This window comes from Budorcas taxicolor, chromosome X (assembly GCF_023091745.1).
Source record: "Budorcas taxicolor isolate Tak-1 chromosome X, Takin1.1, whole genome shotgun sequence".
NCBI classification, from domain to species: Eukaryota; Metazoa; Chordata; class Mammalia; order Artiodactyla; family Bovidae; genus Budorcas; species Budorcas taxicolor.
In genome coordinates this window covers 23,170,051-23,187,579 of record NC_068935.1, presented here as the reverse complement: position 1 = coordinate 23,187,579, position 17,529 = coordinate 23,170,051, and the positions used below count along the sequence as shown (strand labels likewise).

General features: G+C 33.4%; 1 protein-coding gene across 1 annotated transcript in view; it reads right to left on the bottom strand.

Annotated features, from left to right (window-relative positions):
* Positions 1-16,704, bottom strand: part of HTR2C (5-hydroxytryptamine receptor 2C) — a 148,402-nt gene extending 131,698 nt beyond the window's left edge. Inside the window, exons 1-2 of the mRNA XM_052663535.1 lie at positions 16,670-16,704; positions 11,659-11,972 (exon numbers count right to left, since the gene is read on the bottom strand). Of these exons, the coding sequence (XP_052519495.1) occupies positions 11,659-11,972; positions 16,670-16,704 (349 nt within the window). The remainder of the gene's footprint in view (positions 1-11,658; positions 11,973-16,669) is intronic.
* Between the last annotated feature and the right edge of the window lie 825 nt (positions 16,705-17,529).

The following is a 17,529-nucleotide window of genomic DNA, read 5'->3' as shown; positions in this document are numbered from 1 at the left end:
TTTACTTTTCATTATATATCTGTTCTCTATTTTGCATATATTTTCCATTTGAAATTGTATACATGAAAGTTAGCTTCATCTATTAGCCTAATAGCACATATTTAGTTTCCTCCTTTATGCCTGTTCCTAAAATAGGAAATCCAGAAAAGTCCTTTTTGCCTACAAATACAAAGATTTTAAGCTGAGAGTGTATGAGATGGGGTTAAGTAAAATCAAGAAATGAATAAGTGCCTAATGAACATTAAATGCCTTTCCTTTAGTTCTCTTTCAAGGTTTATGCCACATAATTTTGAGGAGAAACTCCGTGTGTGTGTGTGTATGTGTGTGTGTGTGTGTGTGTGTATTAGCAGATAAAGGGCTCCAAAATGAACTTGACCTAGAATAAGGAATACTTTTTCTCTACAGAAGATGTCCTGACCTATTTATCTCATGTGTACCTAATTCAGAATGCTTCCTTTCCTCCTTCATTCTGAATAGCGTTAAAATCCATAGTAGCTTTGATCTCATAATTACATAGATCTTCAATGGTTTGGATTCATTTGAAATTGTATACACTTCATAAAGACACTCAAATATCTCTTGTCATGTAATTAAAGAATAAAAATAGAGATGTATAGGCTGATAATTAAAATTCTGCTTCCACTTCCTATTTTATTAAATATTTGACCCCGTATGCAAGACAGCAAAAAAGACACAGATGTGCATAGCGGACTTTTGGACTCAGAGGGAGAGGGAGAGGGTGGGATGATTTGGGAGAATGGCATTGAAACATGTATACTATCATGTAAGAATTGAATCGCCAGTCTATGTCCGATGCAGGATACAGCATGCTTGGGGCTGGTGCACGGGGATGACCCAGAGGGATGTTATGGGGAGGGAGGTGGGAGAGGAGTTCATGTTTGGGAACGCATGTACACCCGTGGTGGATTCATGTCAATGTATGGCAAAACCAATACAGTATTGTAAAGTAAAATAAAGTAAAAATAAAAATTTAAAAAAATATATATATTTCTCAGTGAGAATATTCACACTGAAAAAAAAACTTATTTAACTTTGACTGTCTTGGTGATATTACTTAAAAAAATGGCATCAAGTCATGGAAAAACAATTTGTGAAATGTATTTTTGGAATTTAGTGTCATGTGATCAGCTTTTCTTGTCTGTATTTTGAGTGCAGAAGAATTAGAGTGCAAAGATTTTAGATTTCTCTTATCTTGGAACATGAAACAAATTTCAGCACTTGCAGAGTATATAAATTTGAGTAAGGAGGAAAAGAAATAAGTCAATTTTAATTAGTCCAAGAACCTAGATACTACACAGTTCAAGCACTGTGTTAGGAATACAGAGATATAAATGAGAATGATTCAGATTCATTGTTGTAAGATATTCTGTTTAGCACATGAAAGACAGCGTTCAGGATTGAATTACTGCCCTTTGAGATAAAGTCTAAGTAGGCTATTCTTATTCATCTCATAATGTTTAAGACTGAGGGTTTTGGATATTCAGTCCATTCATTCTAAGCAAATTTTCTTTCCTGTTTCCTTAGATGGCAACAAGAGATAAAATGTCTTCTGAGTTGTTAAAATATTATATAATTAATGAGTAGGTTTTTCACCCAAGGTGTCTTGAAAGCACATGTGAAATGTAACCCTGTTGTATGAAATATTGATTCTTTTCATCTCCCTATCATTCACATCAGGGCTTCCCTGATGGCTCAGCAGTAAAGAATCTGCCTGCATTGAGGGAGACCTGGGTTCAATCCCTGGGTTGGGAAGATCCCCTGGAGGAGGGCATGGCAACCACTCCAGTACTCTTACCTGGAGAGTCCCATGGACAAAGGAGCCTGGCAGGCTACAGTCCATAGGGTCGCACAGAGTTGGACATGATGAAGCAACTAAACAACAAACAACAATAATCATTCACAAAGGCACTGTCTTTCTACTTCCGTAATGACAATTTCAGACTCCAAATAAATTATTCAAAGTGACATCCGTAGAAATTTAATTATACAATCTGAAAACATAAAAGAAAACACAGAAAATACCTAGTGCAACTTCCTACTCAAAACAGAAATTCCTTATATAACCTCCAGTAATGTGGTGGTTCCTCTCTTTGAAAGAGCTTTTCGTTAAAGAACATTTTAATGAACCCTAATCTGCTTCTTTCTGTATCTTTTATCATTTATTTTGGTTTCGCCTTTTGGAGCCATGAAAATCCTTCAACTATTTGAAAATATATTATGCCCCTCCCCCACACCCTCTTAATTCTATGTTCTAGTCTCATGGCAACAAAGGCATTGAAACCTGGATCTTTAAACTGTGTCTGAAGGAGATGGTAATAGAATCTAATATGTACTGAAAAGAAATTATTTTGAGCAAAACTATGGATCTAAAAGAGTATCTATCACCCAAGATATTGTATAGTACTGGTATGTGTAAAAAGAACTGTGAACTATTATCATCATTGTAGGTCTTGGAGAAATTACTGCTGAATATAAAAAGGATTGTTTTCTTAGTTGTGGAACTCTGTATCTCTAAAGCTTTATCAAGAGAGGAAACAAGAATCAGCATTTGTTTTTTCAGGAAGATATACTAAGTTTCACATTTCCAGGGATGAGTGGTAAAAATATCAGTCTGAGTAGCAGGGGGAGGTGCTTGTGTGCTTAGTTGTGTTTGACTCTTTGTGACCCCATAGACTGTAGCCCACCAGGCTCCTCTGTCCATGGGATTTTCCAGGCAAGAACACTGGAGTAGGCTGCCATTTCCAACTCCAGGGATGGAACCCATGTCTTATGGGTATCCTGCATTGGCAGGCAGATTCTTTACCACTGAGCCACATGGGAAGTCCCAGAATGGGGCCATTAATGTCATTGATCTAAGTAAGAATGAATATGATGAGCAGCCTCTCATGGTCCTAAAATCAGGTAAATTGTGTGTTTTCATTTTCCTTATCTGTAAAATGGGGAAAATGTAAAATTCTACCTACATGTTGGTGTGGGAATTAAACAAGGTAATAGACACAGAATTAGTGCTGAAGGAGATCAGAGCACACCACCCCTAAATATACATTTTTGGCATGAGGATTATTTTGAGCTGAGGCAAATGAGAAATAGCCAATACAGGAAAAGCTCTTCACCTTCCCCTTTCTGCTTAAAGGCAGGGTATAAATTTCCCTTTGTGAAGGTGTTTGCCTCCCAATCTATACCAGGAAGAGGAGGATGACTCAGCCTCTGGAGACACACAGGTATCCCCCAGATTACACAAGATTGAGGCTTCATAACAAACCTTTTCAACATAACCCTTATCTTCCATTAGGTTCCCACATATAGTTACCTTCCCACATTTACCACACTTAGAAGCCTAAACTGTTTTCCTTTGTCTTGTCACTTCTCCATAATTTATTGCTCTTTGTTAAAATATTTACAGCCCCAGGTTTAACTGCTTCTTTGGGTTTTCACTTATTTTCTATTAAGGACTCAGTATGCATAAGTAATAAACCTTTTTCTCCTGTTAAACTGTCTTTCTCCTGTTAACTGTCTCCTGTTAAACTATCCTTTGCCAATTTAATTTGCAGGGCCCCAGACAAGACTTCCTTCCTATACAGTGCTCATTTAAAGTTAGCTATATAAGTATTGTTGTCATTATCTCTATCATTATTGAACCAAGTTAAAAGGCTCTTGGATTACATACACTGGCTTAGGGTAAAGAGTCTTGGAAATAAGGGCTGAAAATTTAACTTTTTAGGAATTGACACATTATAAGATGATAAAAAAAAAAAAAACCTCTGAACGTTTCCATGAAAAATGAGATTTTCCAAAGTCAAAAAATACCTATACCAGGAATTATGTTTGAGATTAGCCAAATAGAAGTAAAAGATAAAGTGAAGTGAAAATTTAGAATGTCAGAAATGGACTCTCCACCAGGAAACCCAAACCTAACTTGAGAAGATAGACAAGAGTTTCCTCTTAATGTTGAAAATGTAGGGGGCTTTTTCTCGAGTTGACAACAGAACACTGGGAGTACTTAAACTCTTGGTGCTTTGATTTTCCTACCTGTTAAATGTGCATAGTAAATGTATAGCACTTAGAATAGGGCTCAACACTGAGTGAGCACTCAGTGCTTCCTATTTGCCTGTAGTGAAATGACCTTTGGAAGTAGAACTGGAATGTTAAGCAAGATTACATCATGAATTTGTTGGAGAATTAAAGATGTAATTAATCTGGAGAAGTTGCTCTAAGGAGGAAAAAAGAGAGAGGAAGTACAAAGAATTATAGCAAGGTATAAATAATAACAACCAGGACCTCTGGATCGTGTTCTTTAATATGTGTCACTGTAAGTTTCTATAAATATACTGAGTGCCACTCTTTCCTTTTAAACTTGTAATTGAAATGTACTTGGTAAAGAAAATTCTCCCCATCCCCAGGATAAAGAGCCATAGTGAAATGACTAAGTACATTGGGAAAGGGAATATTGGGAGTAGACTTTTGTAAGTAAAGATTCACAGGTGTAAATGTGTGGGGCTGGGAAATCCAAAGTATCCAACCTTATGAACTGATTTGCAGGAGGGAAGGAAGCCTTCATTTATTCATTTAAAAATACCAGGTATAGGGATAAGTGCTAGACTACAAGACTGATAATGTCACTGTTTAGCCTTTCAGGAGGTATTTTATGTAAATACCTGAGGACAGAAATTAAGGTCTCAGCACGTATACTTTAGACCAGCCCTATAGAATGTGTAAATCCTGAGGAGACTACATTAAGTAGAAAAGAAAAAAATAATAAGCAGAGTTGTTTTACAGAGGGATTTTGTGAAGAGGGCAAGGACAAGCATTGCTTTTTCAATGTTTAGATAACAAAGCATGCTCCATATTCCTAATTTTCCCGAGGAATACTAAATAAAACAGAGACAGAAGCGAAGGCAGCACCGTCTTGAGGTATCTTGAGGGTCTGTAGGTTTGGCTGTACCAGGTGATAGCACTCAAGACAGGTGAAGCAGCATTCTCATGGAAGGCACTGGTGATGAAATGGCAGAGCATCAGCAGAGACCACAATGCCTGGTGGGAGATTGTGGATTCCCAACAGACATGGCGGTACTCAGCAGATGCCCAGCATATGATGATGGATACTCAGTGGCAGGTGATGATGTCCAGTGAGGGATGTATGATGAGCAGATACAGTGAGTAGTGGCAGGTGAGGGTAAATACAAACATGCTTGATGAAAGCGCAGAACAATTGCAGCAGTAAATGATGAACATTGACTTTATTCATGATCACATGTGAGATAACTCCTAGGGACTTCTAGAGGTATTTGGAGGGAAGGTGTATATCTTTCTAGGAGATTCAAGTAACTTTGTTAGCACATGGGGAAAACAAGCTAGTGAATTTAGGGTATTGATACCAAGGTTGTTTCTTTTGTGCCCACAAGCTCTGAGGCCTGTCACAAACTTCAATGCTTTTAGGGACCAGGCAAGTTTATAATCAGTGAGTCAGCAGCTAGGTGTAAGAAAATCAGAAGAGGGAGAAACACAGCAAAGTTGGAAGCCATACAAAATTGAATAAAAAATATTTAATTTACAAAGTTTAAAAATCATTGGTTAGGTAAAAAGCCAGGTATACAAATTTTGGAGATGTGTTATATATTTGAGAAGATGATCTTCTACTACTTGTTAACCAGTTCAAAGAAATCAGGAAGATTCTATTTATCACATATTTACTTCCATTAACTATAGCTTTTCTAGAATGTTTAGGATAAAGACTTTTTCACTTAACATCTTTAGAGTTAAAGCACATAACTTAAAAATTATATTTTAATGTTATAAATACAATGCTGTGAATATTATAGTTGTATCAATACTGATAATATTTTGGCTTTAACTATTAACAAATATTAATTAGTGATAATGTTGACACTAATAATATATTATATATTAATATAGTTTATTGAGGGATTCCCTAATATTGGGCCAACATAGTGTTACTGGAATTAATTACAGTTGTTCAAAGTATAATGTTTTTAATGTGGCATTGGATTCTGTTTGCCAATTGTTTATAAAGAATTTGTCTTAACTGTTAGTCTGTAATATTCTGTCTTTGTACTGTCTTTATTTGGTTTATATGTTAAACCTATGCATGCTTCATATAAGAATTATAAGTTTTTTTTTTCAACTGTCTTAAACAATTTATGGAACATTACAACAACTACCCAATCTTTGAAGGTTTTATAGAAATCCCTTGTGAAACTATCTGGATCTGATGATTTTTGTGTGTGATGCATGCATGCTTAAGTTGTTTCAGTCATGTCCGACTCTTTGTGATCCCATGGACTGTAGCCTGCCAGGCTCCTCTGTCCATGGGATTCTCCAGGCAAGAATACTGGAGTGGGTTGCCTTCTCCTCCTCCAGGGGATCTTCCCGACCCAGGGACTGAACCCACATCTCTGGTGTCTCCTGCATTGGCAAGCGGGTTCTTCATCTCTAGTGCCACCTGGAAAGTCCGCTTTAGGTCCTTGATAACTTTAATTCTTCTACTGAAATTGTTCTGTTGCTTTTTATATCTAATGAGGTCAATTTTGCTAACCTGATTTACTCCAGGAAATTACCTGTTTTTTTTTTCTTAATGAGCTCACATGCAAATAAACCTACAGAGTAATCTAATGATTTAAAAATTTATTTTGCTTCAATGGTTATTTTCCTTGTTATTTCTTATTTTGAATATTTATATTTCCTCCTTTTTCCTTGTTTAAGTTACCTAGTATTTTTATTTTAAAAGTTGCTTTTTTAAAAAACGGGATTTTGACTTACGAATTAGGTATATTGTTTTTCTATCCTCTAATTTCTAATTTTATCTTTAGTTATTTTCTTTGTGCTTTCTTTTGTGTTACTTTGCAGTTTTTCTTTCAAGGTTGCTTTCTAGAAATTTAATTCATTTGTATACTTTCAGTTTTACTTATAAATGTGATTAGATATGAATTTTCCTTTGATCACTGCTTTAAGTATATTCTATAGATTTTAATATGCAGTTTATGCTGTAAAATTTCTAAAGAAATTTGTAATTTCAATTTGCATTTGTCTTTTTAACCAACAGTTGTTTAGAATTTGTTGTAACTCAAGATCAGATGGTCTTTAAAACTTGGTTGTTAATAGTTCTAGTGTTAACTGTGTTTTAAATCAGAAAGTAATTTTTTGTAATAGTTCTACTTTTCTAATATTTTCTTTGTCGCCTAATCGATAATTTTTGTGAGCATTCCATGTGCACTTGTGAAGAAGGTGTGCTTTCTATGATAAGGATATAAAGTTTAACATACATCTGTAAGATCTACATGTCCATTTCTTTTTGTTCTGAGTATGATATACTAAAGTCCCCTATTAGTAGAATGTATCCATAAATGTAGACTTCCCTGGTGGCTTAGTGGTAAAGAATTGCCTGCAATGCAAGAGATGGGGGTTGGATTCCTGGAGAAGCAAATGCCAACCTATTCCAGTATTCTTGCCTGGGAAATTCCATGGACAGAGGAGCCTGGTGGGCTACAGTCCATGGGGTTGCAAAAGAGTTGGACATGACTTAGCAACTAAACAACAACAATCCACAAATGCATTCTTCCATTTTCTTTAGTTTTTCCTTTAAAAAATAGCATTGCTGTATTTTTAGGGTCATAGATATTCCTAACCACTAAATATTAGTTGTTAATTACAGCTTTTTTAAATCATAAATAAGCATCCTTTTTTGGGGAAAAAAAAGGATCATGAATTTAAACTATTACTGTTTTTTTATCCAGTTGAAATTCACTTTGTCAGATATCAACATCGCAATTTCTGTGCTCTTAGTATTTCTATTTGCTTAGCATACCTATGCTCACTCATCCCTTATTTAAACCATTATGATTCACTGGGTTTTGAGTTCTCTTATAAAGTTAGTATAATTAGGTTTTTCTTTGTATGCCAACATGAAATCTTTTCTTTTTAATGGTAAGTTAGGTCTTACACATGTATTGCTCTTACTGTTAGGTTTGTTTTCAACTCTGTCTTGTTAAACAATCGTATAATGTTAAAAACATTGCCTTATTTTCCTTGGTTTCTTCCTCTGCTTTTTTTTTTTTTCTTTACTTTTCTGTTAATTGCATTTCTTTTAGTTTTAGATAGGTTTGTCTCTTTGTTCTAGTTGTTAACTTTATGTCATGTTTTATTTATATCCTGCTTAATACTCTTAGCCCCCTGTTTTCTTATAAAATCTGGTACTTTCTGGTTTGCCATTTTTTTAGGGGGTATAATTTAATATCTATCTTTACTTTAGAGAAAAATGAATGAAGTTATTCTTTCTTCTTCCCCTTTCTCTTTCTCTTTTCTTCTCAATTTTTAGTTGCATTGCTTCTAATTTGTTAGTGTATATAACAAATAATATATATCATATAACATATGACAGTATTCTTATGCCTTTATACCACCTTTATATTTGTCCTTGCTCTAAAATTAAATATATTAAATGATTGTGATCCATCATTTTGAGGAAAATTTCTCAATCATCTCTTTGTTAGATGAATCTCATTCAATATTCAGTTTCTTAAGAGGGAGTTAAAGTTTCAGAATTCCCTGAGTTAAAAAAAATAAATAAGCTTTTTATAGACTTGATTGCCAATTTGTCTGGATGCAAAATCTTTGTTTCCAACTTTATTTAGGTATTTTTCTATGTTTAAATTTAAGGTATAATTATATCCAGTAAAATTTATCCTTTTAAAACTGCATACTAGAATATATAGTTTTTCAAATTTTTATAAATATATATATATATATAATAAAACCACCACAACCAAGATGTAGAACAGTTCCATAGAACCAAAGTAAACGCTGCTTTAGAACCAGAATCCCACCTTCAGACCCTGTGAACTGACGATCTGTTTTCTATCTTTATAAATTTGCTTTTGAAAGAATATCACATAAGTGGTTGACTTTCAATAAAATATTGTCTCACTGTTGCTTTGCCTTTTTTTTTTTTTTTTTTGGATTATGAGGCCAGACTAATTCTCTTGCTTTGGTAAATTATTTCTTATTTTTGCCTGAAGATGTTTCTTTGTATTTAAAACCCAATGTCTCAGATACATCTCAGAGTTGATTGCTCCAGGTCAAATTATTGGTACTGGCTTGGTGCTATCAAAATGTATATTTAGATTCTCTTATTTCTAGAGAACTTTCCTAGGTTATAGTCTTAAATATTAACTCTGTAATTCTGTTCCTTTTTTTTTTTCTTCATCTTCAGGGATTCTCATTATACATGCATTTGATTTTTTCTTTTTTTTTCTGGTCTTCCATCTTAAACATTTTCTTTCTGACTTCTTTCTTCATCTCATTTTCATTCTTTTTGTTGTTTCCCTATTTTTCTTTAGTGTTCCTTATTACATTTTCCTGTTAATCTACTCTTTAGGTGCTATTAATATAATGTTTATTTCCAATATTATTTTATCCTTTTCCTCTAATTTATTGTCCTGGGTTCAAGCAACTTTTGGTTTCTGTTGACCGATGTTTTAAATCCATTTTTTTTCCTCAGTTTTTAGATTTGTACTTCAAGGTTATATATATATATATATATATATATATATATATATATATATATATCTTTCAATATTTGAGAAAATTTAGTTTCTCTTGAACTATTTTGTTATAGCTTTCTTTTTTTTGATAGTTCTTTATTTGGGGTAATTTTCATCAAATGGCTTTTTTTAAAAATTCTTGTGTTCTGCTTTATTTTTATTGTAGCTTGGTATAGATGAAGATTATTTGCATATTTGAATTTGTTTGAACATGGGTAGCAGTCTGTGGGCAGTTTCCAAGTTCCAAGCTCAAGAGCACCCACTTTTCTTTATGTTAACAAACTCTGATTTCTTTATTGGAGCACTTTTGGGGTACAGTGGACGGCAGTGGGGGGAAGGTTGAAGGAACCTTACAGGTTGACTGTTTTTTCTGGTCTTTTAAGATGATAAAATTTCCCCTCTAGTTTCTTTTTCCCTTCACTGTGCATTGTTTTCAAAAGTCACCTCTCCCTTTTAACCCTTTCCAACCTCCAAAGAGTTCTTTCCTCAACATTGCTTTATTGAGTTCTGTGCATACTTCCAAGTCACTTCCCTGAAGGATGAGCTAGCTTCCAGAGAAGTTTTTCAGAATGTTCATACTTGCAGTAAACTTTCTTTCTTGTAATGAGTTGAGATCAATCTTAGGCCTCCTACTAGCTTTTCTCCTCTCTTTCTCTCTCATTTAGTATTTATTGGACTGGCCTTCCTCTTCACAACAGCACATGGTAGGAACCTAAGAGAGAGCTATTGTGAGATCCTATTTATTTTCTGCTTACAGATAATTTGGAATTTGGATGTTTTCCAAATTTGGGGTTGATATTGTGTAGTTTGTTTTTGTTGTTCTTTATTGCTTGGGGGAGGGGTGGCGATGGATGTGTTAGATTTGGATTTCAGCTGATGCTATATTTTGATCACCCATATATTTTTAAGGGAGATACTGACAAAATAAAACAGGCACCAGAAAACAAAGCATGTCTTCTAAAGTACATTCATTCCAGTGACCTTTTCTTACATAATTTGGAGCTACAGTGTGGTAAAATGCTCATAGAGAAGGTAAAATGCTTATATTTTGAAATTAATGCATCATGAAAACTCAGTAACTATAAAAAAGTACATTTTCCTGAGAATATTGTTTATAAAATGCCTATTGAGATAACCTATTACCACTGTGTATTTAGAACAGGATAATTAATTTTTAAGTTCCATGAAAGATTACTTTTTAGATGCAGTAATCTTCTTTTAGAATTTGAGAACTAGATCCATTTCCAGTATTAGACCTTCCAGTCTAATTCCATTATACTCTGCAGGGAACAGGAGTCTATTTCATTCCCTTGTGAGATGAGTATATCTGCAATGATATTCAAACTGGGTTCTCCAACTTCCTAGCAAAGATACTTAGCAGTTTAGTATAAGTGGTTTTGATTGTTCTTTATAAATATTACATACAAACAAAAGTTAGTGTTAAAATGAATAGGACAAAGATATAGCAGAAAATCAAAAGAAAAATGAAATCTCTCTAAAATCCTACATCAAAACTTTCAAATGCTTGAATTTTTATTGTGATAATGTGACCTTGCACTTATATAATTAGTTGTTAATTTTTTATTCCTGTCTCCTTGTAAAAAATATGAATTACAGTCTCTAGGAAGGAGAAGAATAGCTGTTATTGAGTGCTTATTATGAGGTAAGCACTTAGTTTGCCAACTTTTAAGATTACTTAAAATTTGTTTTAAGATGATAAGCTTCTTTCATCTTCCTTTTATACAAGATGATACTAGGTATGTGTTATGCCCAGAACATAGGGGTCGGTGTGTGTTTCACTGTCAGATTCTGTACATAGGAAGGCAAATGTCATTGTTTAGAAATGACACTGAGCAACAGAGTATCTATATATGATTTTAATATAAAACACTTGTTTTGCTTTTTGAATACTGATTTGCTACTGATTTATTTAAATATGATGTGTCCAATTTTTCTGTCACACAATTTCCTTAATTTTCCAAATGATATGAATAGGATAGTTAACTTTCTGTTTACTATAATACCTGACAGAAATTTATGACATGACCTGAGATGGAAAAACTAATAAAATGGTACTTACCATAAAGGATTGCAAGCAGAGACAGTGGCATGACAAGTAGTCCCACTAGCATATCAGCAATGGCTAGGGACATTAAGAAGTAATTGGTGGCATTGTGCAGTTTCTTTTCCAAGCTTACTGCCATGATAACGAGGATGTTGCCACCTATTGTCAAGATTATTATTATGACAATTGAAAGTGCTGGCCAGTTTTGTACCCCGTCTGGGAATTTGAAGCGTCCACCATCGGAGGTATTGAAAATGTCAGTTACTATGGCTGCTACTGGGCTCACAGATATATCACATTGCCAAACCAATAGGCCAATCAGGTGCACACTGAAAATTAAGAAAAAAAAAAATCAGGTACATATTATATTACTTGTACCTAATAAATTACTTATATAAAACAACTCTTTTTCCTTTAACAATCATTATCACATCACTGGTTTTACTCTCTTAATTAAATTTCAGTATTTCTTATTCCTATCCTTTTATTGAGTGTTTAATATGAGTCAGGCTCTTAGCTTACTGAAATATATATATGTATATATATTGAAGGAATCTCATTTGATCTTATACAACATCCTCATGAGGTCAGTACTGACTATTATGTATATGGAGAGGCTGAGGTTCAGAGAAGTTAAGTAACTGTCTCAAGGAAGTACAGCCAGTAAGTAGCAGGGGCAGGGTCTGTACTCAGGTCTCACTGATACAAAGCCTGTGTTTTACTTTTATTCTATATAATCAATCTGAAACCACAGTATTATTTGACTTGCTGAGTGACTTTATGCTGGCTTGTGGTATCTTTAATAGTTGTCCTATACATTTTCCTTCTATCTGACACTCTCCCCATCCCCATTTCTGTCCTGTGTTTTCTGGGTCTGTTCTAGGCTAGAAGATGATTTGTGGTGATAATTAATTCCTATGGGTTTGATGCTTTCCTATGCTGGACATGAAATTTCTTAAAGTCATTTTAAATGTACACTTCTCATGATGGTACTTATGTAGACTTTTACTAATAAGGATTTCAGGCCAAATGGCAGACTAACGCAAGAGACAGAGATGTGGTTTTGTTTTGTACATTCCAAATTAATTTCCCCTGATGGTGACATAAGATTTATTCAGTTTACATACTCAATGTAAGTCCCAAAAGTGTCTAATAAAACTAGCATTAATTTTCCTTAACAAAACAGACAAAGACAAGCATATCCAATATTTCCTGCTTTAAAGCAAGAATTATTATCTGCTAATGACTCTTATGTGTATTCTGTGTTCAGTAATAGTTATTTAATGAATATTAAGCAACAAGTACACTCTATGTACTAGCTGTTAAACCCTGATATTTATAGAGAAGAAAATTTCCTCTATTGGTACAACATGTGCTAAAAATTTTTCTTTGCAAGAAAATTGCATGGAGTGATGGAACATATAACGTTACAAAATCCAGACTCTATGAGTTCTCCATGTAAATGTTTTTATTTCATTATCTCATTCACTTGTTCTTTGAACTAAAACTATTATTTCTATACAGGGAAAATACATGTGTGGTTTGACTATTGCTTATTAACAATCACCAGAGAAATTTGAAGTAGTTAACATTAGATGATTATGATGATCATAATTGTATCTATAATATATACACACACACTATACTTTCTGAACAATCAAAACTGAACACTGAACCGGAAAACTTATTGGTATTATTTAACCTTAAATAAAATATTATAATAATTTTTTACCATATTTAAAAATTATTTCCCTTAATATCTTATGAATATACCTTCCATAGTTTAAGATAATAAAGAAATGATGAACATATTTTGACTTTCTCATTCTACAGAGGATGAAAACTAGTACTTCAGACATTTAGCTTAAAACTACTTCCTCATTATTCAAAGCTACCTGATATCCTAAGCATCATGTTTGGGGAAGAGATATACATAGTAATTTTTTTAAATAATGAGAGATATTCATTCAATTTTTTCAAATGATGGATGTATTTTTTCCTGGGACATAAAAATAAGCTAAAATAATATGTGATTCAAAAAATCTATAGCATAATTAATCTGTGATTAAGGTATATAGAAATTATTGAAATAAAGACCCAAATAAATAGAAGCAAGGTATTTGCTTTCAGCTTTGATTATTCTGTCACAGTATTTGCTGCATATGGCATGTGACCAATGTCCTGGCTATATTATCTTAATGATTTTTTTGACCAGTCACTTAACCTTTCAGAACATCTATTTCCTCATCTCTAAAACAAGGATGATCTTTATGACATTATTTTTGTGAAAATTAAATGATAATGTAAAGTCTCAAAATAATACCTTTGCCTTAATAGGCCCTCAGTAAATGTTGGAGCAAACATTCTTTCTACCTTCAAAGTTAAAAACAAAGTATTTTGTGGTAGCTATACCCTAACTCAGTGTACTTCAAAATTTGTCAAAAATTTAAGTCCTAGTTTTATTTTAAGAAGATATTTATGCCGAACTGGGTTCAGATAGTCATTTTAAATCCAAAGTCTTTTCTGGCCTAACTGATGAAAAACATGTTCTCCTGAAATTAAAAAAAAAAAAAAATCTAGTTTCTATTAGTTGATGACCATTTCAGGTAGTCCCATAAGACTTTCTGCTCAAAATAATATGCTACATTCTCAACTGGCAGTTACAGAAACACAAATATATTTATTCTTATGCCTATAGAATATGGTCCTAACAGGATATGCAGTGCAACTTCAAATTTTCTAAGTAAATTGTGAAAACATCTAAGTACTTCCATATTTCTGTAGCAATGGTAAAATAATGCAAAATAAAATTGTATATAACAAAAGTATATGAAAACTACATTCAATTATGAATTTTAAAATTTGAGTATCTTAGAACTTTGGGATAGAAAAATATTCAAAACATTTGGCCTACCTGTATTGGTCAAATATATTTTTATTTTTTATTAAACAGTCCATGAGACAAATATTAAATTATTGAGGAAGTTTATAGAATCTAAATATATCTTCTGTGAATCATTAAATAAATTAATATTATTTGGAATAATCCTGACAAGTTTTTACCTAGTTTCAATTCAATTTAATAAATTCACTTTGAGCATTACTTATGAGCAAATTTTTATGATTTTTACTGCAGTAAATCCTATTTTCTATAGTATTGCAATCAAGAATTAGCTGTATTCTAATTAAACCTAATTTCAAACATTTACATGCTTAATGAAAAACATACAGTCCTTTTACAAAAGAGGAGTGATTTGGGTCTTGTTTCTAAAGCTCACATTAATTGCTAATAAGCCCACAGAATTCTCATAAAGTATGTACACAAAAATCACAGTGTCTGTCCAAACAATTCAAATAATTTATTCATTGCTACTAAATATTTAATGAAAATATAAGCTCACATTCTTAGTAGATAATGATAATTTGATTTAAAGGTCTGAGTACATTTTAAATCTACTGAGTTTTTGCGTGGCATGTGACGATGGGCATTAATAGCAGAGGTGAATGGGCCCTTATTTCTCTTGCATGGTGCTCGGTAGTGTCTGACTCTTTTTGACCTCCTGGTTCGTAGCCTGCCATGCTTCTCTCTCCTTGAGATTTCCCAGGCAAATATAGTGGAGTGGGTTGCCATTTCCTTTTCCAGGGAACTTCCCCACCCAGGGATTGAACCTGCATCTCTGGCGTCTCCTGCATTGGCAGGCAGATTCTTTACCATTGAGACACAAATTCTTTAATTTCATACCAGAATAATTTGGTGCCTTTTAAGGTATCCCTAGGGCTTCCCTGGTAGCGCAGCTGGTAAAGAATCTGCCTCCAATGCAGCAGACCCTGGTTGGATACCTGGGTTGGGAAGATCCCCTGGAAGAGGACATGGCAACCCACTCCAGTATTATTGCCCGTAAAATCCCCATGGACAGAGGACCCTGATGGGCTACAGTCCATGGAATCACAGAGTCGGACACGACTGAGCGACTAAGCACACAATATATCCCTGTATTTTGGTATGTGGAACAATGGCTATATACTAAGTTGACACAGCCACATGGAGTGGGAACATTGGTCCTTTCATTTCCCCACACCTGGCTCTTCTTTCCTCTTCTTTATTACTGTCCTTTACTTTCCTTCTCCTGTCTGCTCTAGTTTACTTGGAATCACAAATCTTTGAGACTGTCGTCACTGCAGTGTTCAGTGGCATCCACGATGGACTATAATGCACATATTGTAGAGAATCCAACATTGATGTACTTTGTTTTTACCTTGCTCTATAAACTTTTTCCTTAGTGAGCACTTTTGGAGAAATCATAGAGGAGATGGTGTAGGAGTAAGGCAATTCAAGGCCTCTCAGTTGAACTGATCAGAGTTTACAGAGCCCTGGATCTTTTTTGCCATGCCCCCATTCCTCAAAGTGTAGGTTTAGAAAAAAACAATCCAACTTTTTACTAAGTTAAAAAGAAGATAACCTGGATTAGATCACATTTAGTATGCTCAGTACTTGAATTCAATTTCTTCCTTATCTCTTTTATGTTATTCTATTGATTTTAACTTTTGGTTCATTGTCTCAAGGTTTTTGAGAATGGTATTACTTTTCTCTGTCCAGCTACATTCTTCAAATGCTACTCCCTGACTTCTGACCCATTCTTTTGAAACCTCAACTTTCTTCATAAAACCAGAGACTTATAAAAATGCTTTATTCTCTTGGCTGTTTAGTTTATCTAGGAAGGAAAGAACCTTTTCTCATTTCTACATGTTAGCCATAGAGAAAGCAACCACAGCAACCACAGCATCAGGATTAATTTTACTTGTTTGAACATATGAGTGGTTGTGTTTAATTGGAGTTCAAATTATTGTTTTTCCCCATTTACTGTTTTTGAATAGAAAACACCAATGTTAGTCTATTGGTATGCAAGTCATTTATGCATGTTGAGGGAAATATAACTGAATAATCATATAAAAACCTGTTTAACATTTTTGAGCAAACCACTCTGAAAAGTTAGTTTTCAAAAATAATAGGTAATAACATCCTTACAGGAATGAGTGCACTGCTTTCCTCAGGTTCACCATGATTGCTTCAGTCTTAAGCAACTAAGTTTAAAATTGAGATGAGGAAATTTAACAGACTGGATTCATTATGCCATCCTTTCTGGGGAGAGAAAAAAAGAAAAAGAGAATTACTAAAAGTTGAAATAACTTGCATAACATTTAACTAAATAAAAGAAAATATACTTATTAAGTGATAAGAAACAATCAATACTAAATTTAGCAAACAAATATTGTCATATAAGTGATAAAAATAGCAAAGAGAATATATTTTTCATTTATTTACCAATATACAACCATTATAATTTTTCTAAAATTTCTTATATACACTTTCTTTATATGGAACTTCTACTAAATCTTACCCTGTTTGAGTACAAATTAGTGTTTTGAAAAATATATTAAGAATATTATCTTTTTAATTTGCAAACCATTGGGAGAAAGTTTGTGATCTAATAATTAAGTAGCATGTATAAAGTAAAAAGGTTTTGTCTTATAGAAACATGAAAAACTAAAACAAATTTTAAGCCTCTTTATAAAATGAACCTATTTTATACAATGTTTCTAACATTTTTCCTTCAGTGAAGCAATCTGTGTTTTCATAGAAAGCTTTTTTTATACATTTGTGTTAACCAACAATATTATCCAAGAGTGGCAACAGGTTTATACAAAAAAAAATGAATTTATTAAATTAACTATAGTAAATATAGCAACCACTCTATGTACCAACTAGTTGGTATCCAACAGATAGTATGCTGCAGTCAGGGCACATGGAATAATTTTGAAAATTGCAAACAAAAGGGCAATTGTACTAGGTGATTGAAACAAAAAGTTTTAGTTTCATTTATTAAG